The following is a 24,471-nucleotide window of genomic DNA, read 5'->3' as shown; positions in this document are numbered from 1 at the left end:
CGGTTTACAGTCTTAGGTAACGGCAAGTAAATTTAGTCTCTCAACTTGTTCAACAGCCACACCATTCATTACCAGATTCAGCTGAGGTCTAGAGCTTAGGGAATGATTTGTACCAAATACAATGCTCTTAGTTTTACATATGTTCAGGACCAGTTTATTACTGGCCACCCATTCCAAATCAGACTGCAACTCTTTAAGGGTTTCAGTGACTTCATTAGCTGTGGTTGCTGATGCGCATATGGTTAAATCATCAGCATACATGGACACGTATGTTTTGTTTAATACCAGTGGCAGGTCATTGGTAAAAAAAAGAAAACAGTAGTTTGTGTTTTGTTACACCAGGCTCTTGCAGCCTTTACTCTTCTTTCATCGGAGTCTTGCACACCAGCAGGTGGAAGCAAAGTGCAAATTTGAATGAGAGCAATATCCTCTTCAGCATTTTTATTTTTTTATTTTACCTTTATTTAACAAGGCAAGTCAGTTAAGAACAAATTCTTATTTTCAATGACGGCCTAGGAACAGTGGGTTAACTGCCTGTTCAGGGGCAGAACGACAGATTTGTACCTTGTCAGCTCAGGGATTTGAACTTGCAACCTTTCGGCATACCTTCCATAATCGTTTCAAAAATGTTTTGTAACATTTTTCTCATTGTCTTTATTTTGTTAGTCAGTCTCAGTCAGATATCATATAAAAAAACTGCAAACATTTCTCTCCACCCTATGGAGAAAAAAAATTGAATCGCAGGAAATTAGCTGTAAAATAGCTCAATTTCCTCTCTGCCCCATGGCAAAATGAGTAGAATTGCAGCAAATTTGCTTTAAAAAAACGATAACATTTTCTCTACACCCCATGGCAAAATGTGTAGAATTGCACTAAATTAACTCTAAAACGTAAAAAAAAAGATATATCTCAGCTGTCAAAAGAGAGGCCACTAAAATGTTTCGCTCGCAATGTGGTGGTGGTGAGGGGGCAGGGGTATGGATGTGGGTACGCAGACCGGCGAGCAACTGTGGCCCCTCATGAGTTCCGTTTTTTTTCCCGGCCCATCCCTGCTGTAAAATACTATACTACACACCGTAGTATCCCTTGATCGTACAGTGCTTACTATATAATATTGTAGTCTACTGTAGAACAGTGTTTCTTAATCCTGGTCCTGGGGACTCAAAAGGGTGCACATTTGCGTTTTTGCCCTACCACTAAACAGCTGATTCAAATGATCAACTCATCAAGCTTCGATGAAACGAATCAGGTTTGTTTTGCTAAGGCAAAAACTAAAATGTGCAATGCTTTGGGTCCCCAGGACCATGAATAAGAATATGCTGCTGTAGAATTCTATACTCCACACTGTAGTATCCCTTGATCGTGTGTGGTACTTACTATAGAATTTTGTAGTATACTGTAGAATACTATACTATACGCTGTAGTATCCCTCAATCGTAATATATATATATACAGGTAACTGCCTAAATAAGGAAACACTTGAGTAATTGAGGGATACAAAGTATGTTGAAAGCAGGTGCGGTTCCTGAGTTAATTAAGTAATTTAACATCCCAATTGCCCATTATTTTGGTTACCATGGTTAGAAGAAGAGATCTCAGTGACTTTGAAAGAGGGGTTTTAAAGGGGCATAGGGGGTTTAAAGGGTATGTGTGTGTGTGTGTCTTAGTCACCAGATCTCAACCCAATTGAACTCTTCTGGGAGATTCCAGTGCGGCGTCTGAGGCATTGTTTTCCACCACCATCAACAAAACACCAATTGATAGAATTTATTGTGTAAGAAGGGTGTCACATGCCTCCAATATAGTTCCAGACGCTTCTAGAATCTATGCCAACGTGCATTGAAGCTGTTCTGGTGGCTCATGGTGGCCCAATGCCCTATTAAAACACTTTATGTTGGTTTTTCCTTTATTTTGGCAGTTACTGACAGATCATACCCCCAAGACATACTAACCTCCACTGTTAATGTAAAAAATATATATATACAATAAAGCTCAGTATTTCAATGATTTACTTCATACACTCATTATTGCTCATGGTTATCAAGGGTGTCAATAATATCGGACCTATTGTACCAGTCAAAATTCTGCACACAACTACTCAATCCAGGGTTTTCTTTATTTTGACTTTTCTACATTGTAGAATAATAGTGAAGACATCAAAATTATGAAATAACACATATGGAATCATGTAATAACCAAAAAAGTGTAAAACAATCTAAATATATTTTGGCATTCTCTCAACCAGCTTCATGAGGTAGTCATCTGGAATGCATTTCAATTAACAGGTGTGCCTTGTTAAAAGTTCATTTTCATGCGTTTGAGCCAGTTGTCTTGTGACAAGGTAGGGGTGGTATACAGAAGATAGTCCTATTTGGTAAAATACCAAGTCCATATTATGGCAAGAACTGCTCAAATAAGCAAAACCATCATTACTTTAAGACATGAAGGTAATCAATCTGGGAAATATCAAGAACTTTGAATGTTTCTTCAAGTGCAATTGCAAAAACCATCAAGTGATATGATGAAACTGGATCTCATGAGGACCACCACAGGAAGGGAAGACCCAGAGGAACGTTCATTAGAGTTCATTAGAGTTACCAGCCTCAGGAATTGCATCCCAAATAAATGCTTCACAGAGTTCAAGTAACAGAGATATCTCAACATCAACTATTCAGAGACTGCATGAATCAGGCGTTCATGGTAAAAATGTTGCAAAGAAACCACTACTAAAGGACATCAATAAAAAGAAGAGACTTGCTTGGGCCAAGAAACATAAGCAATGGAATTTAGACCAGTGGAAATCTGTCCCTTTGCCTTTTGAGTCCCAATTTTAGATTCTTGGTTCCAACCGCCATGTCTTTGTGAGAAGCAGAGTAGGTGAAAGGATGATCTCCGTGGAGGAGGAGGTGTGATGCAGGTGTGATGGTGTAGAGGTGCTTTGCTAGTGACACTGATGGTGTGGGGGTGCTTTGCTGGTGACACTGTCTGTGATTTACTTAGAATTCAAGGCACACTTAACCAGCATGGCTACCACAGCATTCTGCAGCGATACGCCATCCCATCTGGTTTGCGCTTAGTGTGAGTATCATTTGTTTTTCAACAGGACAATGACCCAACACACCTCCAGGCTGTGTAAGGGCTATTTGACCAAGAAGGATAGTGATGGAGTGCTGCATAAGATGACCTGGCCTCCACAATCACCCGACCTCAACCCAATTGAGATGTTTTGGGATGAGTTGGACCGCAGAGTGAAGGAAAAGCAGCCAACAAGTGCTCAGCATATGTGGGAACTCCTTCAAGACTGTTGGAAAAGCATTCCAGGTGACGCTGGTTGAGAGAATGGCAAGAGTGTCCAAAGCTATCATCAAGGCAAAGGGTGACTACTTTGAAGAATTTAAAATCTAAAATATATTTTGATTTGTTTAACACTTTTTCGCTTACTACATGATTCCATATGCCCAGACTCTAAAAACCTGTTTTCTGCAGCATTGAAGGTCCCCAAGATCACAGTGGCCTTCATCATTCTGAAATGGAAGAAGTTTGGAACCACCTAGACTCTTCCTAGAGCTGGCCGCCTGGTCAAACTGAGAAATCGGGGGAGAAGAGCCTTGGTTGGGGAGGTGACCAAGAACCCGATGGTCACTCTGACAGAGCTCCAGAGTTCCTCTGTGGAGATGGGAGAACCTTCCAGAAGGACAACCATCTCTGCAGCACTCCACCAATCAGGCCTTTATGGTAGAGCAGCCAGACTGAAGCCACTCCTCAGTAAAAGGCACGACAGCCACTTGGAGTTTGCCAAAAGGCACCTACATTTACATTTAAGTCATTTAGCAGACGCTCTTATCCAGAGCGACTTACAAATTGGTGCGTTCACCTTAAGACATCCAGTGGAACAGCCACTTTACAATAGTGCATCTAAATCTTTTAAGAGGGGGGGGGTGAGAAGGATTACTTTATCCTATCCTAGGTATTCCTGAAAGAGGTGGGGTTTCAGGTGTCTCCGGAAGGTGGTGATTGACTCCGCTGTCCTGGCATCGTGAGGGAGTTTGTTCCACCATTGGGGGGCCAGAGCAGCGAACAGTTTTGACTGGGCTGCGTGGGAACTGTACTTCCTCAGTGGTAGGGAGGCGAGCAGGCCAGAGGTGGATGAACGCAGTGCCCTTGTTTGGGTGTAGGGCCTGATCAGAGCCTGGAGATACTGAGGTGCCGTTCCCCTCACAGCTCCGTAGGCAAGCACCATGGTCTTGTAGCGGATGCGAGCTTCAACTGGAAGCCAGTGGAGAGAGCGGAGGAGCGGGGTGACGTGAGAGAACTTGGGAAGGTTGAACACCAGACGGGCTGCGGCGTTCTGGATGAGTTGTAGGGGTTTAATGGCACAGGCAGGGAGCCCAGCCAACAACGAGTTGCAGTAATCCAGACGGGAGATGACAAGTGCCTGGATTAGGACCTGCGCTGCTTCCTGTGTGAGGCAGGGTCGTACTCTGCGGATGTTGTAGAGCATGAACCTACAAGAACGGGCCACCGCCTTGATGTTAGTTGAGAACGACAGGGTGTTGTCCAGGATCACGCCAAGGTTCTTAGCGCTCTGGGAGGAGGACACAATGGAGTTGTCAACCGTGATGGCTAAAGGACTCTGAACATGAGTAACAAGATTATTTGGACTGATTGACCCAAGATTGAACTCTTTGGCCTGAATGCCAAGCATCACGTCTGGCATCATGCTGTGGGAAAGATTTTCAGTGGCAGGGACTGTGAGACTAGTCAGGATCGAGGGAAAGATGAACAGAGCAAAGTACAGAGAGATCCTTGATGAAAACCTGTTCCAGAGCGCTCAGGACCTCAGACTGGGGCGAAGGTTCTCCTTCCAACAGGACAATGACACTAAGCACACAGCTAAGGCAACACAGAAGGGGCTTCGGGACAAGTCTCTGAATGTCCTTGAGGGGCCCTGCCACAGCCCGGACATGAACCCGGTCAAACATCTCTGGAGAGACCTGAAAATAGCTCTGTAGTGATGCTCCCCGTCCAACCTGACAGAGCTTGAGAGGATCTGTAAAGAAGAATGGGAGAAACTCCCCAAATACAGGTGTGCCAAGCTTGTAGCGTGATACCCAAGAAGACTCGAGACTGTAATCGCTGCCCAAGGTTCTTCAACAAAGTACTGAGTAAAGGGTCTGCAATCTTATGTAAATGGATTATTTCAGTTTTTATACATTTTCAAAAATGAATAAAAACCTGTTTTTGCTTCATCATTATATGGGGTATTGCGTGTAGATTGATGAGGGGAAAAAACATTTAATCCATTTTAGCATAAGGTTGTAACGTAACAAAATGTGGAAAAAGTAAAGGGGTGGAACGCTCTTAGATTCACCCAGAAAGTCTCACAGCTGTAATCGATGCCAAAGGTGCTTCTACAAAGTATTGACTCGGGTGTGAATACTTATGTAAATCTGAGATCTGAGACCAGGCTAAATTCTTTAGGTTGATATCTTCTATATTTTTATTTCCCAGAGCCCAACTTCATCTCCTTGGCCCAGATGCCAGAGAGTGAGAGCAGGTCAGCGGTTGTTGATGACAAGGTATACCTGTTCTTCAGTGAGACTGCTGTGGAGTATGACTTCAACAGCAAACTGGTGGTGTCCTGCGTGGCTCGTGTCTGCACGGTGTGTGTGAACCACCGCATTTAACCATGACAAGGTGACTGGGATTATAGCCGAATACAAACAGTGTAGTTATTCCCTCCGTAAGGCAATCAAACAGGCAAAACGTCAGTACAGAGACAAGTCGAAATACAACGGCTCAGACACGAGCGCTATATGGCAGGGTCTACAGAGTTCCTCTGTCCAGGCTCTGTGTTCTGCCCATCTTAATCTTTTATTTTTATTGGCTAGTCTGAGATATGGCTTTTTCTTTGCAACTCTCTGTTGACGTTGAGACAAGTGTTTTACAGGTACTATTTAATGAAGATCCCACTATAGGACTTGTGAGGCGTATGATTCTCAAACTAGACACTCTAACGTACTTGTCCTCTTGCTCAGTTGTGCACCGGGGCCTCCCACTCCTCTTTCTATTCTGGTTAGGGCCAGTTTGCGCTGTTCTGTGAAGGGAGTAGTTCACAGCGTTGTACGAGATCTTCAGTTTCTTGGCAGTTTCTCGCATGGAATAGCCTTCATTTCTCAGAACATGAATAGACTGAAGAGTTTCAGAAGAAAGTCCTTTGTTTCTGGCCATTTTGAGCCTGTAATCGAACCCACAAATGCTGACGCTTCTTAAATCAGAAGAACAGTTTCAGCTTTGCTAACATAATTGCAAAAGGGTTTTCTAATAATCAATTAGACGACGACTATCGGCAGCATAGAACAGAAGCCTCTGGTAAGACACGGGGCGGGGGCCTATGCATATTTGTAAAGAACAGCTAGTGCACGATATCTAAGGAAGTCTCAAGGTTTTGCTCGCCTGAGGTAGAGGATCTCATCATAAGCTGTAGACCACACTATCTACCTTGAGTTTACATATCACCACCATAAAACCACACTTAATGAGCTGTATACCGCCATAAGTGAACAGGAAAATGCTCATCCAAAGTGATCTCTTGTGTTCTGGAACAGAACCGTTATTTTCAATTCTTGAGAACCTTTTTGTACCAAAAACATTCCTCATGTCCACATAATGTCCTCATAATTCTATAATTCGGTGAAATTATAATTCTAGTAATAGCCTAAACACATTCCAGTTCACGTCATGTCATGATGTTCAGCTTTTCAAGCCAAGCCCCCTCCATGTTCACCCCTCTCTCTCCCCACCTGTGAAATGTCTGTTGCATCTCGTGCCGAGCGTTCCATAGCAAGCTTCTCTAGCTGTGCTAATAGGTTGAGTAAATGAATGATCTATTCTGTAAAAACTATGTTGATTTCACAGGTTACAAAAATGACAAAAAGGAACTATATGGGTTCGAACTGGTTCAGAACTTTATTTTTTGATCAGACAGGAACAAAGAAAATATGGGTCCTGTTCAGAATGATTGGAAAATCGTTTTGGTTCCAACTAAATGGATCATATTTTGAGTGTATTCAGCACTCACTGTGACTGAACAGTATGCAAAGGATGAAAGTTAAGTTTTCATTGGGAAAATCATTTTAGTTAGAACAGATAGGTGTTCTGTTACCAAATAATGACATTAACATATTTTCTAATCAATCAAATGTATTCATAAAGCCCTTTTTATATCAGATGTCAAAGTGGTTATACAGAAACCCAGCCTAAAACCCCAAATAGAAAGCACGCTACTGTGTGCTTGTGTCTTGAAAGGCTTATTACATTTTGTATATGCTGTAAGTGTGTGAATGAGATTAAAACATGATCACACATTGAAAAACTAGTTGCCTTCGGCTATTCAGACACAGAGGCATGGCAGTGCCACTCATAAATATAGCAAGAGCTGTATGAAACCCTTTTAGAATAACACAATACAAAATTATCAAGGGCTACTTATTTGTGGGCAAAGGTATTGAGTGTAATCATGTTGGCCATATTGGAATCAGAATAAAATGTATTTACAGGGCCTCCCGAGTGGCGCAGTGGTCTGTCACTACTGACCTCGGTTCGATCCCAAGCTGTATCTCAACCGTCCGTGATCGGTAGTCCCATAGGGCCCAGCGTCGTCCGGTTTAGGAGAGGGTTTGGCCGGGTTGGCTTTACTTGGCTCATCGAGCTCTAGCGACTCCTTGTGGCAAGCCGGGTGCCTGCAGGCAGACCTCTGTCGTTAGTTGAACGACGTTTAATCGGACAGGGGCTAAGCGGGCGGATGTTAAGAAAAGCGGTTTGTTTCGGAGGACACATGACTCGACCTTCGCCTCCCGAGCCTGTTGGGGAGTTGCAGCGATGAGACAAGATCAAATTTGCGGGTAAAAAGGGTGTCAAATACACACAAAAAAAGTATTTACACCAACAGTCTTTATAGGCATGAGTGTTGTACACAATTCTGAAAAAAAGGCCTCATTTACAAAAGTAATATTTACAGGTGATTTAACCTCCATCAAATGTTATTATGGCAGCCATATTGAATTTGAGACCAAATATAAAGATAATCTGTGATGGCTCTCTGACTTAATTGCAAGACTAGGGAACCTTTACAGAACCTTTGACCCCAAAACATCTTATTTGGATGTCAGAGCCCACTTGTTTTCCTTAGAGTGATTACAATAGCCACAACATAAAATAATGTGTAACTGTATGTATTCTTGCCAGGCGGTACCATACTGAATGAAAGCTAATTTGACATGGAAAGTTGTCTATTGAACAGCTACCAAAAAGCAAAGTTTACATTCAACATGATTCTTGATAGTTATTTCTGCCTATTGTATGGATCTGTGTTTACAGGTCTTTATTTTAAAAGTTATTTAAGATATCCAAATGATGTTTGTGTATTTGGGCAGACAGTTGACTTGTTGTATTCAAAATTTGAGCAATATCAGAGCTTGCCATATTGGGTTACCCCTGCAGCCAGGCATTATCCTGAACTTTGAGTCAAAGGGTGTCACAATATCTAGAAATGTAACCCCTTCTGCAGTAAAATATTTTTACACAACCATCCATTTCATACATGGGAGACCTTAAGAGATATGGGGGAAAAAAATAAAAAATGGAGGATTGGCCACTAGCCTAAAGTGCATTCTCAGGATCCTGTTAACTGTACTGTATCAGTGTTGTTTACGTTATTAAAACTCTTTCTATCTGAACTGTTTTTGGCATCTCCAATGTGTGTGAATAGAATAGTCAACAGGCATGACTGGTTTCAATCTGGGGCAGGAGTGGACTTGCTAAGAAAGTGCTAACATTGGGGGTTAATTAGTCCTAAATCGAACAGCTGTTGTTTCTAAGATTGAAAATAGGTCAACGTTACACTTAGCCAATGGTAAAAAAGACAGTTTACTATCTTGTGATTTGTTGACATCCTCTTCCTGACTGATTATGAGACATAGTTAATGCCACTCCTAGGAAAATTGAAATATTGTCAAATGTTTTGTTATTAGACTGTTTTACCTCACAGCTCTGATGGCAACAAATGGAAGTCCGCTAGGAAAAGAATCTTTAATATGTAATTTCAGAGACAGGTACATTGAAAGCCTATCTGATCAAACTAAAATACAAACCATTCTTTGTGACAACAGAATGGGCAGGGCTGCCGTAGTAATAACTAGGAGAAAGGTTAACACGAAGATAACCAATAAAAACACAGTTGATCCCAAGTGTGTAATTGTTTTTCTTTAGGCCTTCAGACTAAACATTAACCGCTAGAACACATTAACCTTACTGATGATCCCAACTGATATGATATCTGATCTATACATTCCATTTCTATGGTTACAACCTGGCAGTGTGAGTTTCTTGGTCCGGATTGGGGTCCAGGCCCAAGGCTGGTGTTGTACTGTTGAGGTTCTAAACTCAGCTGGTTCTATCTTCTGTAGCGGTACCTCTTGAAGTGGAACCACAGCTGGAAGATCCCGTTGGCGAACTGACAACGGAACCCGTGGCGGTGAGAGTACTCCCACTCGCGGTTAACGATCTTAAAGGCAATGTCCTCATATGGCGGGCCCGCATGGAACCGCAGAACCCCAAAGTCCTTGTTGTCGGGACTGGGTTCTAGGAAGTACTGCGGTGTGGAACGTTTGTTGATCAGGTCCGGATAGAAGATGTTGAACTTGTAGCCCTGGACGATCTTAGGCGGAGGGTTGTCGAAGTCGTAATGGGTCTGGTTATATTTGTTCCACTCGAAGCCTGTGTGGACCCTGTTGAAGAAGCGAGGTTTCCGGGGACGGTATTTATCAGCCCACAGGTACATCTTCCCTGTGAGGGGAAGCTCTACGCTAAACTGAGCCTCGTCCCCGCCCATGCCCTGTTTGGCGCGGCGCACAAACTCATCCTCTGCATTCTCATTGGCATCACCTGGAGAACAAGGGGTGAGCAGAGAGAGGAAGATTGATTAATAGGACGATGGGTAGAGATAGGCCTTGTAAGAATGTCTGAGCGTTTTTGTGTATGTATGAATATGGGTGTGTAGAGCCTCTTACCTGTGACGGCGAGCTGTCTGCGTGAGAGGTGTAGTTTGTGTGTGTCTTCGTCAGGTGTGATGGTGTGTGTGTCCAGCGGTAGCTCTGAGGGAAGCAGCAGTGTGGGACTGTAGCGGCCAGAGTCATACTCTGCCTGGCTCTGCTGGATCAAATCCTCCTCTGTCAGAACAGCCTCTACCACCTCACCCTTCTCCTCTCCATCCCCCTCTTTCTCCCTGTCTCCCTCCGTGGATGGGCCCGCCACTTGCTCATCCTTTTCCTCTGCATCTCTCTTTTGATTGATGGAAGGGGAGGAAGAGGAGGGTCCAGGCACCCCTGAGGGAGTGTCTTTCTCGCCGTCGGTTCTGTGAATGAAAAATAGAGGCGGCAAAGGTCAAACCTAGTGTGCTTGTGCGTGCGTGCATGCATGCGTGCGTAGAAAGAGGTTGACGGTGTGTGTGTGCGTGTACTCACACAGCCTCGTCCTCAGGCTCCTCTTTGATGATCGGGAAGAGAGGCTCACTCTCCACTCCCTGCTCCTGTTTCAGCTTGAACAGCTTCTGACGCAACACGTCCTGGTGCCTCTCTCTCAACCTACAACACAGATAGGGGTTGACATTTTTTTATTTGAGTCATTTAGCAAACACTCTTAGCCCGAGCGGCATACGATAAGAGTGTCTGTGAGTGGATACATTTCTGTACTTTTGCCTGTACTGGTCCCCAGTGGGAATCGAACCCACAACCCTGGCGATGCAAGCACCATGCTCTACATGCAATCAACCGGTCCTCACCGTGCTCGGCCCATGAAGACCCTGACTTGCTGCATCAAGCTCTCCCAGTAGCCTATGTCCAGGTTGGATCCCCCAGCTCGGATCTTAGTCTCGATGTTGAGGTTCAGCGCCTGGAGCTGGCTGTACGTCTTTCCCTTAAACACTATCTGAACATCGGTGCTCACTGACGTGTTAATGCCATCGCGACGGTCACCTGGAGAACAGAGAGACAGTCAACTAAACAGGAAACCTCACTTGACAGACTAGGGCTGCACCAGAAATGGCACCCTATGCCCTAATTATATATTACACTACTTTTAACTAGGGTGCCATTTCCGACACTCCCTAGGAGAAAGAGACAGGGGGAGAAATGCCTAGGCGTAAAGTATAGAGGTTGATGATGGACAGCCAAGACATAAAATGGGCCAATGAGAGAGAGCAATACTGAGATGTCCATGTAGCTGGGCCTATGAGAGGTTGAGGTGGTGCACCTGGGCCTTTTCCAGATGCCTCCAGTTTCCGGAGCTTGCTGATCTCATCCTCTGTGATGGTGGTCATATCCCTCCAGAAGTCTACATTCTTCCCCTGCTCCAGCTCCATGTATACCTACAGAGAAAACACACAGGGTCACACAAAAAAAACTCTCTTCCTCTGCACACCACAATTTCTCAACCAACAAGCTCCATTTATTCTAGAAAGACAGTAAGCACACAAACACACACACACCTTGATATCTTCAAGCAGGTCGTCCATGTCAGTGACGGTGAGTCCGTTGAGGAAGGTGTAAGGTTCGTGCATCTCCACAGCCAAGTCGTCATCCTCGGCACTGATGTACTTAGCCAAAAGGTCTATGGGCTTAGCACGGCCGTCACGGATACGGATCTTAGACCTAAACACACAAACATTTATTAGTTAGAGGGCTACACACAAATCCACATCGGCAGATAGCACTGGGGTGTTGTTTTTGGACCAGGCTGTTTTTGAGTGAGTAAATGGAACCACCGTGCATTCGGAAAGTATTCAGACCTCTTGACATTTTCCACATTTTGTTTGGTTAGCCTTATTCTAAAATGAATTTTAAAAAATTTAAAAAATCCTCATCCATCAACACACCCAACAACAACAACAAAGGGTATTCAGACTCTTTGCTATGAGACTCTAAATTGAGCTCAGGTGCATCCTGTTTCCAGTGATCATCCTTCAGATGTTTCTACAACTTGACTGGAGTCCACCTGTGGTAAATTCAATTGATTGGACAGGATTTGGAAAGGCACACACCGGTCTACATAAGGTCCCACAGTTGACCGTGCATGTCAGAGCAACAACCAAGCAATGAGGTCAAAGGAATTGTCCGTAGAACTCCGAGACAGGATTGTGACGAGGCACAGACCTGGGGAAGGGTACCAAAACATTTCTGCAGCATTGAAGGTCCCAAAGAACACAGTGGCCTCCATCATTCTTATATGGAAGAAGTTTGAAACCACCAAGACTCTTCCTAGAGCTGGCCGCCCGGCCAAACTGAGCAATCGGGGGAGAAGGTCCTTGGTCTGGGAGGTGACCAAGATCCCGATGGTCCCTCTAACAGAGCTCTAGAGTTCCTCTGTGGAGATGGAAGAACCTTCCAGAAGGACAACCATCTCTGCAGCACTCCACCAATCAGGCCTTTATGGTAGAGCAGTGGCCAGTGGCCAGACGGAAACCCCTCCTCAATAAAAGGCACATGACCGCCTGCTTGGAGTTTGCCAAAAGGCACCTAAAGGACTATGACCATGAGAAACAAGATTGTCTGGTCTGATGAAACCAAGATTGAACTCTTTGAATGTCAAGGTCATGTCTGGAGGAAACCTGGCACCATCTATAGGGTGTAGCATGGTGACAGTATAATGCATCACGTGGTGACAGAATCATGCTGTGGGGAGGTTTTTTTTCACCGACGGGAACTGGGAGACTACCGGTAGTCAGGATCGAGGGAAAGATGAAAGGAGCAAAGTACAGAGAGATTCTTGATGAAAACCTGCTCCAGAGCGCTCAGTACCTCAGACTAGGACAACGACCCTAAGCACACAGCCAAGACAACACAGGAGTGGCTTTGGGACAAGTCTCTGAATGTCCTTGAGTGTCCCAGCCACAGCCTGGACTTGAACCCCATCGAACATCTCTGGAGAGACCTGAAAATAGCTGTGAAGCCATGCTCCCCATCAAACCTGACAGAGCTTGAGAGGATCTGCAGAGAAGAATGGAAGAAACTCCCCAAATACAGGTGTGCCAAGCTTGTAGCATCATACCCAAGAAGACTCAAGGCTGTGATCGCTGCCAAAGGTGCTTCAACAATCTACTGAGTAAAGGGTCTGAACACTTGTGTAAATTTAAAAAAATATATATATATATTTGCACTTAAAAATAAAAAAAACACGGTTTTGCTTTGTCATTATGGGGTATTGTGTGTAGATTAATGAGGGAAAGAAACAATTTAATACATTTTAGAATACCGCTAATGTAACAAAACATGGAAAAAGTCAAGGTGTCTGAATACTTTCTGAATGCACTGCATGTGAGAGGTTATTGAGGGGTCAGGGTTTACAGAGGGATAGTAATGAAGGTGGCACCACTAACCGTAGCTTGGCCTGGTGCAAGTGAAAGTTGTCCTCTTGTTCCGCCCAGGTTTTGAAATGCTCTGCCTCCTTCTCTCTCTGCAGCATCTCCAGCTCGGTCTCTCTCATGGCCTTCTCTCTCTCCCTCTCCAGGCGCAGCTGCTTCACCTAAACACAGGCAGACACACAAACACAGTTATACACACACACAGGTCCTGCTCTTGCATGGCTTTCTCTCTCTCGCTCTACATTGTCCTACAGTAAAATTGCATGACTTCGTTGCAGTCAAATGTAACACTATTTTGGGGTTTATATAGTCCCAACCTCATTTTGTGTTAAAACTACATTGATTTAAAAGATGTTCAAACCACAACTCTATGCACAAGGGCTACTTTTAACAATTTCCACTAAAAAAAATGTACAAAAACGAGTTTAGTAGAAGAATTGTGCAGATGTAACCCTAAGGTTTTTATGCGACCAACGTTTTCCAAAAACAATGTTAAATATCTTCTCCGAATTAAGATTAAAAGATGTCTGCTATCAGTAATGATAGCTTGCGTTTGAAAAATCTCTTTTGGTTATTGAAGTACAGTAAATGAAGTGGATTTATACCCGGTGCCGGCACTACGGTAACAGAATTACATCATGGGTCCCTGATCTGTACTACACAGAAATGCATAAATATGGAAACGAATGTCATTTACAGCACAGTTTCACAAGTTTGGACATCACGGTAGAATACAATGCAGTACAATACAGCGCAGCAAAGTTCAGTAGAGTTTAGTTCAGTACAATATATACTCAGCAAAAAAAGAAACATCCTCTCACTGTCAACTGCGTTCATTTTCAGCAAACTTAACATGTGTAAATATTTGTATGAACATAACAAGATTCAACAACTGAGACATAAACTGAACAAGTTCCACAGTACTGCAGTGCATCTCCTCCTCATGGACTGCACCAGATTTGCTGTGAGATGTTACCCCACTCTTCCACCAAGGCACCTGCAAGTTCCCAGACATTTCTGGGGGGAATGGCCCTAGCCCTCACCATCTGATCCAACAGGTCCCAGACGTGCTCAATGAGATTGAGATCCGTGCTCTTCCCTGGCCATGGCCGAACACTGACATTCCTGTCTTGCAGGAAATCACGCACAGAACAGAGCAGTACGGCTCGTGGTATTGTCATGCTGGAGTGTCATGTCAGGATGAGCCTGCAGGAAGGGTACCACATGAGGATGTCTTCCCTGGAGCGCACAGCGTTGAGATTGAGCTTGTTGTCATTGCAGGCAGTCCGATGATGCTGTGACATACCGCCCCAGACCATGACGGACCCTCCACCTCCAAATCGATCACGCTCTAGAGTACAGATTGTACGTTCCTGGTGTAACTCGGGCAGTTGTTGTTGCAATCCTGTACCTGTCCCGCAGGTGTGATGTTTGGATGTACTGATCCTGTGCAGGTGTTGTTACACGTGGTCTGCCACTGCGAGGACGATCAGCTGTCCGTTCTGTCTCCCTGTAGCACTGTCTTAGGCGTCTTACAGTACAGACATTGCAATTTATTGCCCTGTCCACATCTAGAGTCCTCATGCCTCCTTGCAGCATGCCTAAGGCACGTTCACGCAGATGAGCAGGGACCAATGGCATCTTTCTTTTGGTGTTTTTCAGAGTAGAAAGGCCTTTTTAGTGTCCTAAGTTTTCATAACTGTGACCTTAATTGCCTACCGTCTGTAAGCTGTTAGTGTCTTAACGACCGTTCCACAGGTGCATGTTCATTAATTGTTTATGGTTCATTGAGCAAGCATGGGAAACAGAGTTTAAACCCTTTACAATGACGATCTGTGAAGATATTTGGATTTTTACGACTTATCTTTGAAAGACAGGGTCCTGAAAGAGGGACGTTTCTTACAGTTTATTACACTCTACTGTGCTCTACTCAATGTAGAGTACTGTACTATCCAAACTTATGAAACATAACTCTATGATAGATTCAGATTTGGTTCAACTACTTTTAAAAGTCCATGGACGTCCAGTGTCCATGGAAAGAGAGGGGGCTTGTGGGTATGTGTCAGTAAGACCTGGGAGAGGTGACATTAACTAGAGAGAAAGAGAGGGGGCTCATGGGTATGTGTCAGTAAGACCTGGGAGAGGTGACATTAACTAGAGAGAAAGAGAGAGGGGGTTGTCCAGACTCAGACTGTTTTAACACTGGGTTTGTCCACAAGAAAGACAAAGAAAACAGTTGTGAGCTGAACATAACAGTATGTCAGTGGAAGAGGGGACAGTAAAGCAGGTGACCCAAGCAGGTGACTATTGTGATTTCCCATTGTAGCCAATTCAGTTGCAGTAATTCTGTTACAGATTTTTTGGTAATTCCTTTGCCAAATTGGTCACGGAATTACGAGTTTTAAACACATAATAATTCATTAACAAAATTGATATCAGTAAAATCACTATAACTAATTGGTAGGTCTACCATTACTTGTTACTTCTGGGGACTTAATTTAACACCGATTTCAACTATCCTTGATTTATTATGCAGACCCAGAAAACTTGTGTTGCATAGAAGCATACCTTCTGCAGTTCTCTGCGATTCTCCTCCTGGATACGTTTGTTCCTGTCCTTCAGGTCCTTCTCACCCAGATGGCCAATGCCCTTCCTGTCCAGAGCCTGACCACAACAACAACAGAAAAATACACAAATTCCTCAGAACCTTGTCTGATGAAGCCTGAAGACCTGACGTTGAATTGAATATAATTCTAAGTCGGGCAGAAATTAGCATTTCAGGAAAATTTCATTTCATGACCTCTACAAGCCAGAATGCTGAAAAAAAGTATTGGTTATCCGTGTGGTTGTTCCTTTTGCTGGTAGGAATGTGAGACAAAATGACCAACAGAATAATGTCATCAACCCAACCTTCAGTACGCTGTTCTGTAGATAATTTCTATTTTCAATACTGATGCAATTAGCACGTGACAAACACTTGCACAATATAGCCGAGCCTAACCGAAAGGCAAACACTTCCAGCTGATTGCGAGGAAACGTGTTACGGCTATTGTTTACATATTGTGCATCACGTGTAATGTGACAACAGATTGATAATACAAGTGACAGAACCTATCGGCGCTGCAAAAAGTCAGGTAAACACATTCCCGTGGAAACATTATCTCCACCTCCTACCGCCAAAAGGACCAACAGCATGTACAACCTGTAAAATAAGTATAAATATTTTTAAAAATTCTGCCTTGTAGAGACTATTGCTTTTTCTTTTACAGCGACTTCTTTCAGATTGATATTCATGGAGTAACCATTGTATCTCAGCTCGCTGGTCACCATAGCATCTCCCACCTGTAGCACACGCTCCAGCAGGTATATCTCTCTAGTCACCCCCAAAACCAATTCTTTCTTTGGCCGCCTCTCCTTCCAGTTCTCTGCTGCCAATGACTGGAACGAACTACAAAAATATCTGAAACTGGAAACACTTATCTCCCTCACTAGCTTTAAGCACCAACTGTCAGAGCATCGTACAGATTACTGCACCTGTACATAGCCCACCTATAATTTAGCCCAAACAACTACCTCTTTCCCAACTGTATTTAATTTATTTATTTATTTTGCTCCTTTGCACCCCATTATTTTTATTTCTACTTTGCACATTCTTCCATTGCAAAACTACCATTCCAGTGTTTTACTTGCTATATTGTATTTACTTTGCCACCATGGCCTTTTTTGCCTTTACCTCCCTTCTCACCTAATTTGCTCACATTGTATATAGACTTGTTTTTTACTGTATGTTTGTTTTACTCCATGTGTAACTCTGTGTCGTTGTATGTGTCGAACTGCTTTGCTTTATCTTGGCCAGGTCGCAATTGTAAATGAGAACTTGTTCTCAACTTGCCTACCTGGTTAAATAAAGGTGAAATAAATAAAATAAAAAAATTGTATCAGTCTGCTGTTTAGACTAGGTCTGACAACCACTGCACTTCTAAAAGCAGGAGGTTGATAGTCCCATATACACCCATTTCTCAAGTGCTCATTCTCCTCTCCCCGTCGTACCTTCTGCCATTTGAAGGTGCCCAGCAGGTTGTTGTCTCCGAAGGGGTTGTCTGCATTGGTATAGCCCATGTACTCCTCACTCCAGCCCATCTTTTCTCTCTTCTTCCTCTCCTTGGCCTCCTTCTTGGCCAGTCGTCTGGCCCTCTTCTCCTCTGGGGTCTCCAGGGCCTTCAGCATCTCTCTCTGGTTCTTCTTCTCATCTCGTACCGAGGGACCGGCCTCTCCAGACCCCGGGCTGCCTCCACGGGCCCCGCCATCTGACCCAGAGCTCTTAGACGAGTCAGAGGATCCAGAGCGACGTCTATTACGCTCTTTGTCCCTTTGGTCATTCCCTCTGCTTCCTTCTCTCCTCCCACGGTCTTCACTCCTCCGGCTGCTTCTTTCTCGACTTTTCTCCTTACATCGGCTTGGCTCCTTGTCTCGGCTTCTCATTCTCTCCCTGTCTCTCGTTCTCTCCCGCATCTGTCGTTCCCTTTCTCTGCTGGGGCTTCTACTCCCTCTGTCTGCACTCCTCTGCCATCTCCTCTCCCGGGCATTGTTCCCCCCGTCCCTCGATCTCTTCCGGTCTGCACTAGACCCGGAGTCGGACTGGGACTGGCTCCTGCTAATCATCTTCTCTCCTTTGTCTTCTCTTCTGCTCTTCTTTATCTCTCTTTTCTTCCTTCCCTTTGGATCATCTGAGTCAGACCTGATGGATAGAAAAACGTTTAGTTGCAGATACAGTATGTGGGCCATTTTTTGCGAACTACATACACAGTACAATTTTATTTCATATAGCTTAACCTGTAACGTTTACCTGGATCTGTCTTTTGATTTGCCCTTCAGTTTACGTCTCTTGTCGCTGTCTGAGTCGCTTCTCGATCCGGGATGGTCTCTGCTACGGGGCCGCTGTCCTTGTCGCCTCGTAGATCCACCACTGCTGTTCGAGTTTCCGCTCTCAGAACGCGCAATTCTCCGGGGTTTTATGTTTCGATCAATGGACCGACTCCGGCCTCTCTTCTCTTCGGGTGATCGTGATCTGCTTATTTTGTACCTGTTTCGATCCCGGTTCCGACTACGAGATCCAGAACGGGACCGACGATGCTTTTTTGGACCCATGGCAAAAGAGTTCCCAAATTTTTGTGGTCCGTTCTCTTCTAGGTCGCGTAAATAGGACCTGTATAATTATTTTTGTTCGCAGCACACAACTGTATTGTATTTGAGGAGAGAAACACATTAAGAAAATTACAAACATAATTATTTAACTTAAACCACGAAGGGATCCTCTCCTAATAACCTTTATATTGATTTTGTTCACATTTGTTTAATTCTCAGGTATATTTAAAGCCTACCACTGGGACTTGTATTGAGCCCTGACGCAGTTTGTACGCGTCATATTATAAACTGACTGGTCGTTTGGTTTGGAGCAGAATGGGGGATGGTGAAATACAACTACGCTTTTCTCAAGTATTTTATCATGATCAATGAAATCCGCACACTACATCCCATCTATAAGTATTTTGTATAGAAATATTTCAGTTTACACACAAATTGACATCGAAAATGCCAAGCAAGGCACTTCACATCAAAACAAACAACATTCGTGTTGTTGTAACGTCACACAATTGGACTGTTTTCCAGAAATGCAGTGAGTGTAGTTTTTAAAACCTCGAAAATAATGAAAGAGTTGTAAATACATTGCTATACACAATTAATTGGAGTACTTGTACAATAAACATGGTGAATAAAATGTATATCATGAAACCTTTTGGCAATTTTTGCAATGCTGATATGAGAAGTTTTAAGTTCCATGTTTCATTGGAACTTCATTTCCCAGACGGCACTGCAATCTTATTGAACGTTTTGAGAGGAGAGGAGACTGCTTTCACTCCTCACATTGCTAGCCAGCAGGGACACAGACGTTCGCAGTTTAAAAATATATTCGGTGAATAATTATTAATGTTGTACAGACTTTGGCTGGTCCAAAACTAATTATTTTAGTATAACTATCAGTAGCAAAGTAACCGCTTTTTAAAATATTAATTTGATCAATAGCTAGCGCCTTCTGCTAACTACTAGCTATATCCACGGCAGTCAGCTCGGTCGGTGAGCCTAACTACTGAAATACCAAAACATTTATTTTTAGTATGAGTTTTTCTAAATTCAGCTATTTTATAAAGATAATTAGCCAGATAAAACATTGCGCGGTTTCACAACAAATCCATCCACCTGAAGCAAAATAAAAGTTAGCTAACTAGCATTTGTCCGCATCGCAAAAATCGCAACAAAGAAAACGTTTTTTTTTTTTGCAGAATCAGGTGGCTAGTTAGGTTGTTACGTGTGTTCGAGTAAACAACGAGGTTAACTAGATTCGCTAGTTTGCTATATTACCATGGCGCAACATGGTCCTACTCACGTAGCAAGCTCACAGAAAGCATTAATGTTAGAAATGAAGAGCCTTCAAGAGGAGCCAGTCGAGGGCTTCAGAATAACATTGGTGGACGAGGCAGATTTATACAATTGGGAAGTGGCCATTTTTGGACCTCCTAACACCCACTATGAAGGAGGGTATTTCAAGGTAAGTTCGACGCGTAGGTATGTCAGCTTGTTTTGCAAATATGTTACATACACAAATGCTATTTTCCTAATTTATTTTGTTTGCTAGCTAGCCACCATTACTAATGGACAACTACATTGTTGGCTTCCGTTAATAATAGGCCCGTGAAAAACGTAACATCGCATCTGCATTCTATTGATGCAGCCTGCAGTGACAAGCAGTACTGTTTAGTGTCAAACTTGTTTCTGGGTCACGCTGTTGTTGCTCTCTAGTTTGGTCTACTCAGCACTGGGTTGCGACATCAGGATTACAATTGAATCCGGTTAGGTAGTTTAGGCCCCAGAGACGCATGTTAGGACATGTTGCTGACATATTTGCTTCTCTCCCTGTGTCCCACAGGCTCGCATCAAATTCCCCATTGACTACCCCTATTCACCACCTGCTTTCCGTTTCCTCACCAAGATGTGGCACCCCAACATCTATGAGGTAAGAAGAGATACAATTTTAAATTTTAATTCTAGAAAAATACATTGTGTAACCTTTTATTAAACTAGGCAAGTCAGTTAGGAACAAATTCTTATTTACAATGACAGCCAAACCCGGACAACGGCAGCTGTATGGTACTCTCAATCACAGCTGAATGTGATTCAGCCTAGATTCGAACCAGTGACGCACGCATCTTGCACTGAGATGCAGTGCCTTAGACCGCTGCGCCAATTAATTACTCCATGTAATTCATTTTCAGACATTTTGTGGTGTTAATCTACATTTCTCTCCATCTTTTTGTGGCCTAATCCTAGTCACACCTGCAATTTGTGAACATGAACCTGTCTGTATATTAATTTTAGCCTCTTCCCTGTGTTAGAATGGGGACGTGTGTATATCCATTCTGCACCCTCCAGTTGATGACCCTCAGAGTGGAGAGCTGCCCTCTGAGAGGTGGAACCCTACCCAGAATGTTAGGTACACATCTCAGCATGTTCTCTAACCTCACATCCCCTTCTCTCTGTACCTTTTCCTTCTGCTTCATTTTTCCTCTGTGACCTTCTCCCATTACCAAACAGTTGACAAATTCAGCTAGGTCCCTCCCTGTTTCATTTGGTTTCTTCCGTTTAGGAAATGTTTTCCAACAGAATCCATAGAATTAATACACCCCTGCTCTCCCTCTGCTTACTATATCACTCTCCCTTCTATCACGCTCCCAATTCATCCCTTCTTTCTCTGTCCCTCTCCTCTATGCCCCGCTCTCTCCCATTGTGCTGTGTCACTCATACTCAGATCACATGACATGTCGATCTGGCTTCAGTGGAACCTCTCCAAGACTGCACAGAAACCCTGTTACACTTTGTTTATTTTCTGTCTGACCCAGTTACGTGGAATACTATAAGTCATGTTTGTCAGTTCTAATTGAAGAAGTTGTAGGTCTTATTTTTACCAGCAACATTTTAGGTTTATATCAACATCGACAGGCATAAATATCCTAGCCTGTATCCCACAAAGCAGGATCAATGAGTCAACCAGCTTACTTCGATAGGAACTGCTTGGTGCTTCTTTCTGACATCAAACCCTCTGTGTGGCTCCCGTAGGACCATCCTTCTAAGTGTCATCTCTCTGCTGAACGAGCCCAACACCTTCTCCCCGGCCAATGTGGATGCCTCTGTCATGTACCGTAAGTGGAGAGACAGCAAGGGCAAGGACAGAGAGTACGCAGAGATCATTCGGTAGGTACACACACAAAGGACCGCGTGTAGCATGCATACATACCGCAAGTACAAGGACAGAGAGTACAGCGCACACACACACACTTATTCACCCTCTCTATCTCCCTGTCTCTCAGGAAGCAGGTGTTGGCCACTAAGGCTGAGGCGGAACGCGACGGGGTGAAGGTCCCCACCACACTGGCCGAATACTGTGTCCGCACTCGCGCCCCGCCACCCGACGAGGGCTCTGACCTCTTCTATGACGATTACTATGACGACGAGGATCTGGAGGATGAAGACGACTGCTGCTACGATGAAGATGACTCTGGGACAGAGGAGTCGTGACGCGTCCTAAATGTGACCCTGGATGGCTGACGCATGCGCTCCCTGACTTCTCCCATAGGAGAGACAGTTCTGAAAGGACTACTTCACATGTTTTAAACCTCTCACTTTTTCTATCCACAGATGGCAAGTGGTTCTCCTCCGCCGTTTCTTCTCAGAATCCAAGAACACTTAGGCTGGGCCTGATGTGCTCAGTTTTCTACCAGTGGAAAGGCTGCACCTGTTGTTTTCTGAAAGGATTGACTAAAATAAAGCAAAAAATGACATGCTACCTTTTGTCCTTGTTTGACTACCTGTTAAAAAAAAAAAAACGGGTGTCAACATTGCACTGGTGAAAACACTTGGTAAATCAGGCCCATAAGTTAGATCTCTCACTTGTTAAGTTTCCCTTCAACTTGCCGCCTCTAGTTCCCTCACCTATAGACTTCATTGACTGAACAGGTGACTGAAGACTTCTCCATCTGTCATGGTATCTGTGTGACTGACACAGCAGAACTTATTTATCTCCAAGATGAGGTTCTGTGTTCTCACCACCCTTAAATTTTTGTGCGAGGGAAAACGGACGATACATTTTGCAACATGGGTGTTTCTGCATGTCAGACATCTTGGACACGTTAAATTTTCTCTTAGATGGACCGTTGCTCTTGTCGCCATACTGGTTTGATTGAATTTAGAAAAAAGTGATCATGGAAACTCTAATGACTTCTGTCTGGGGGTCCCCAGATTGAGCTTGAGCTGTGGCCCAAACCCAGTTTGAACATTTTAACAGTGTTTTGCTGGCTTAGAGAACACCAGCTCAGATAGTTACGGCTGTCATTTGAAAGTGGAGTGTGTGCTTCTAAAGCGCCCAACGATGCTGCGGCAACCAGTTCTGCGTTTGGACAGAATCTCCTCAAAGACCCTTTGCTCATCAAGGTTCTCTGCGAAGCAGGATGGAGCCAGAGATCTCAACCAGTGGAGCCCAACTGTATGGAGAGAAAAAAAAGTTAGCTGTATGGGTTTAGCAGCTTCATAATTAGCTACGTTTGCAGTTTTTATTCTTCTTTCATTGAGAATTATGCCTGTAGTTTTTGTTAGAGAATGCTTTCAAATGTCCTGGGGTTGATGTTGGTGGGTTTCTGTAGGAAGATTGTATCTCTTCAATATGTTGTATCAGTCAGCAAGCAGTGGGAATTGGGAACGAAAATGGCAGCCACTTTTGTTTTTGCTTATTTATTTTGTGTGTGCTGCTGGGGGGTGCTAATCATGAATCTCCAAACAGGTGTGTGTGTGTCAGCAATATTGGATGTTGCATTTTATTCTAATTTGGCTTAATTTAACTTCCTCTGGATATTTAATGAGAATTTTTTATTTTAAGGTGGTAACGTGATCTAGTTTATCCTACCTGGTGGCTTCAGATATGGTTTACAGTAACATGTACACTTACTGATATGCACATGGACCTTTTCATTTTATTTACATGTATTTTATTTTTTGCCTATTTAAAACTGAACAAATAAAGATCATTATCGGAAAACAAATGGTATTTTCTTCCTCCTACACCCAATTGAAATGGGCAGTATACATCACAATTGTTTTTACAACAATGCAAAAGTTGATTGTAGTGTAACAATTGTGTGTGTGTGCTGTCGATAGTACATCAACCATAGACAGCCTACAGAAGTAATTGTCAAACTCAAAAGTTCCAGAAATGGTTGAAAATGGCAACCATATTGGTCAGCAAGAAAATAAAAGGTGATATAAGAAATTGTGTAAAGATTTGTCAACAATAAATATTCTCACATACTGAACAAAAATATAAATCCAACTTGCAACAATTTAAAAGATTTTGTGTTACAGTTCAAATAAGGAAATCAGTCAATTGAAATAAATTAGGCCCTAAATCTATGGATTTCACAACTGGGCAGGGGCGCAGCCAATTAGAATGTTTTTTTCCCCCACAAAAGGGCTTTATTACAGAAATACTCCGAAACAATATTTTGCTCCGTATGGAACATTTCTGGGATCTTTTATTTCAGCTCAAGAAACATGGGACCGGCACTTAACATGTTGCTTTTATATTTTTTTCACATCAGCACAGAACCTCCACATTCGACTTGTTCACCTGCCAGATCACCCATGTTTGCACAACTGAAGAATTTCTGCACAAACTCAGAAACCGTTGCAGGGAAGCTCATCTGCGTGCTCGTCGTCCTCACCAGGGTTTTGACATGACTGCAGTTTGGAGTCGTAATTGACTTCATTGGGCAAATGCTCACCTTCGATGGCCACTGGCACACTGGACAAGTCTTCTCTTCACGGATGAATTCTGGTTTCAACTGTACCGGGCAGATGGCGTCGTGTGGGCGAGCAGTTTACTGATGTCAATGTTGTGAACAGAGTGGTGCCCCATGGTGGTGGTGGGGTTATGGTATTGGCAGGCATAA

The 24,471-nt window shown here is 43.5% G+C and overlaps 2 protein-coding genes across 2 annotated transcripts; one reads left to right on the top strand and one right to left on the bottom strand.

The window, feature by feature from the left end:
- Positions 1-9,076: 9,076 nt before the first annotated feature.
- On the bottom strand, positions 9,077-18,607 carry LOC115102725 (splicing factor Cactin-like). The gene is made up of 10 exons (XM_029622965.2): positions 18,264-18,607; positions 17,468-18,155; positions 15,986-16,081; positions 13,433-13,578; positions 11,546-11,708; positions 11,311-11,425; positions 10,841-11,033; positions 10,524-10,643; positions 10,071-10,414; positions 9,077-9,945 (listed from the first exon to the last, which is right to left on the bottom strand). The coding sequence occupies exons 1-10, from the start codon at positions 18,563-18,565 to the stop codon at positions 9,455-9,457; spliced, it is 2,658 nt and encodes an 885-aa protein (XP_029478825.1). The 5' UTR covers positions 18,566-18,607; the 3' UTR covers positions 9,077-9,454.
- A 263-nt stretch (positions 18,608-18,870) lies between these two features.
- Positions 18,871-23,565, top strand: LOC115102726 (ubiquitin-conjugating enzyme E2 R1). Its single transcript, XM_029622966.2, has 5 exons — positions 18,871-20,024; positions 20,403-20,489; positions 20,869-20,966; positions 21,590-21,724; positions 21,841-23,565. The coding sequence occupies exons 1-5, from the start codon at positions 19,839-19,841 to the stop codon at positions 22,046-22,048; spliced, it is 714 nt and encodes a 237-aa protein (XP_029478826.1). The 5' UTR covers positions 18,871-19,838; the 3' UTR covers positions 22,049-23,565.
- The last annotated feature ends 906 nt before the right edge of the window (positions 23,566-24,471 follow it).

The sequence above is a fragment of the Oncorhynchus nerka genome, linkage group LG20 (genome assembly GCF_034236695.1).
Source record: "Oncorhynchus nerka isolate Pitt River linkage group LG20, Oner_Uvic_2.0, whole genome shotgun sequence".
NCBI lineage: Eukaryota > Metazoa > Chordata > Actinopteri > Salmoniformes > Salmonidae > Oncorhynchus > Oncorhynchus nerka.
Note: the sequence above shows the minus strand (reverse complement) of the source record. Positions and strands in the feature narration are given on the sequence as shown.

Excerpts from the sequence above, each read along its gene's own strand:
- LOC115102725 (XM_029622965.2), bottom strand. The coding sequence starts at position 18,565 with ATGGGTCCAAAAAAGCATCGTCGGTCCCGTTCTGGATCTCGTAGTCGG. Across the intron at positions 11,426-11,545 it reads ACCTGCTTGAAGATATCAAG|GTATACATGGAGCTGGAGCA; the intron begins GTGTGTGTGTGT and ends TTTTCTCTGTAG. Across the intron at positions 10,415-10,523 it reads GAGCCTGAGGACGAGGCTGT|AACCGACGGCGAGAAAGACA; the intron begins GTGAGTACACGC and ends TTTCATTCACAG.
- LOC115102726 (XM_029622966.2), top strand. The coding sequence starts at position 19,839 with ATGGCGCAACATGGTCCTACTCACGTAGCAAGCTCACAGAAAGCATTA. Across the intron at positions 20,967-21,589 it reads AACCCTACCCAGAATGTTAG|GACCATCCTTCTAAGTGTCA; the intron begins GTACACATCTCA and ends TGGCTCCCGTAG. Across the intron at positions 21,725-21,840 it reads GAGTACGCAGAGATCATTCG|GAAGCAGGTGTTGGCCACTA; the intron begins GTAGGTACACAC and ends CCTGTCTCTCAG.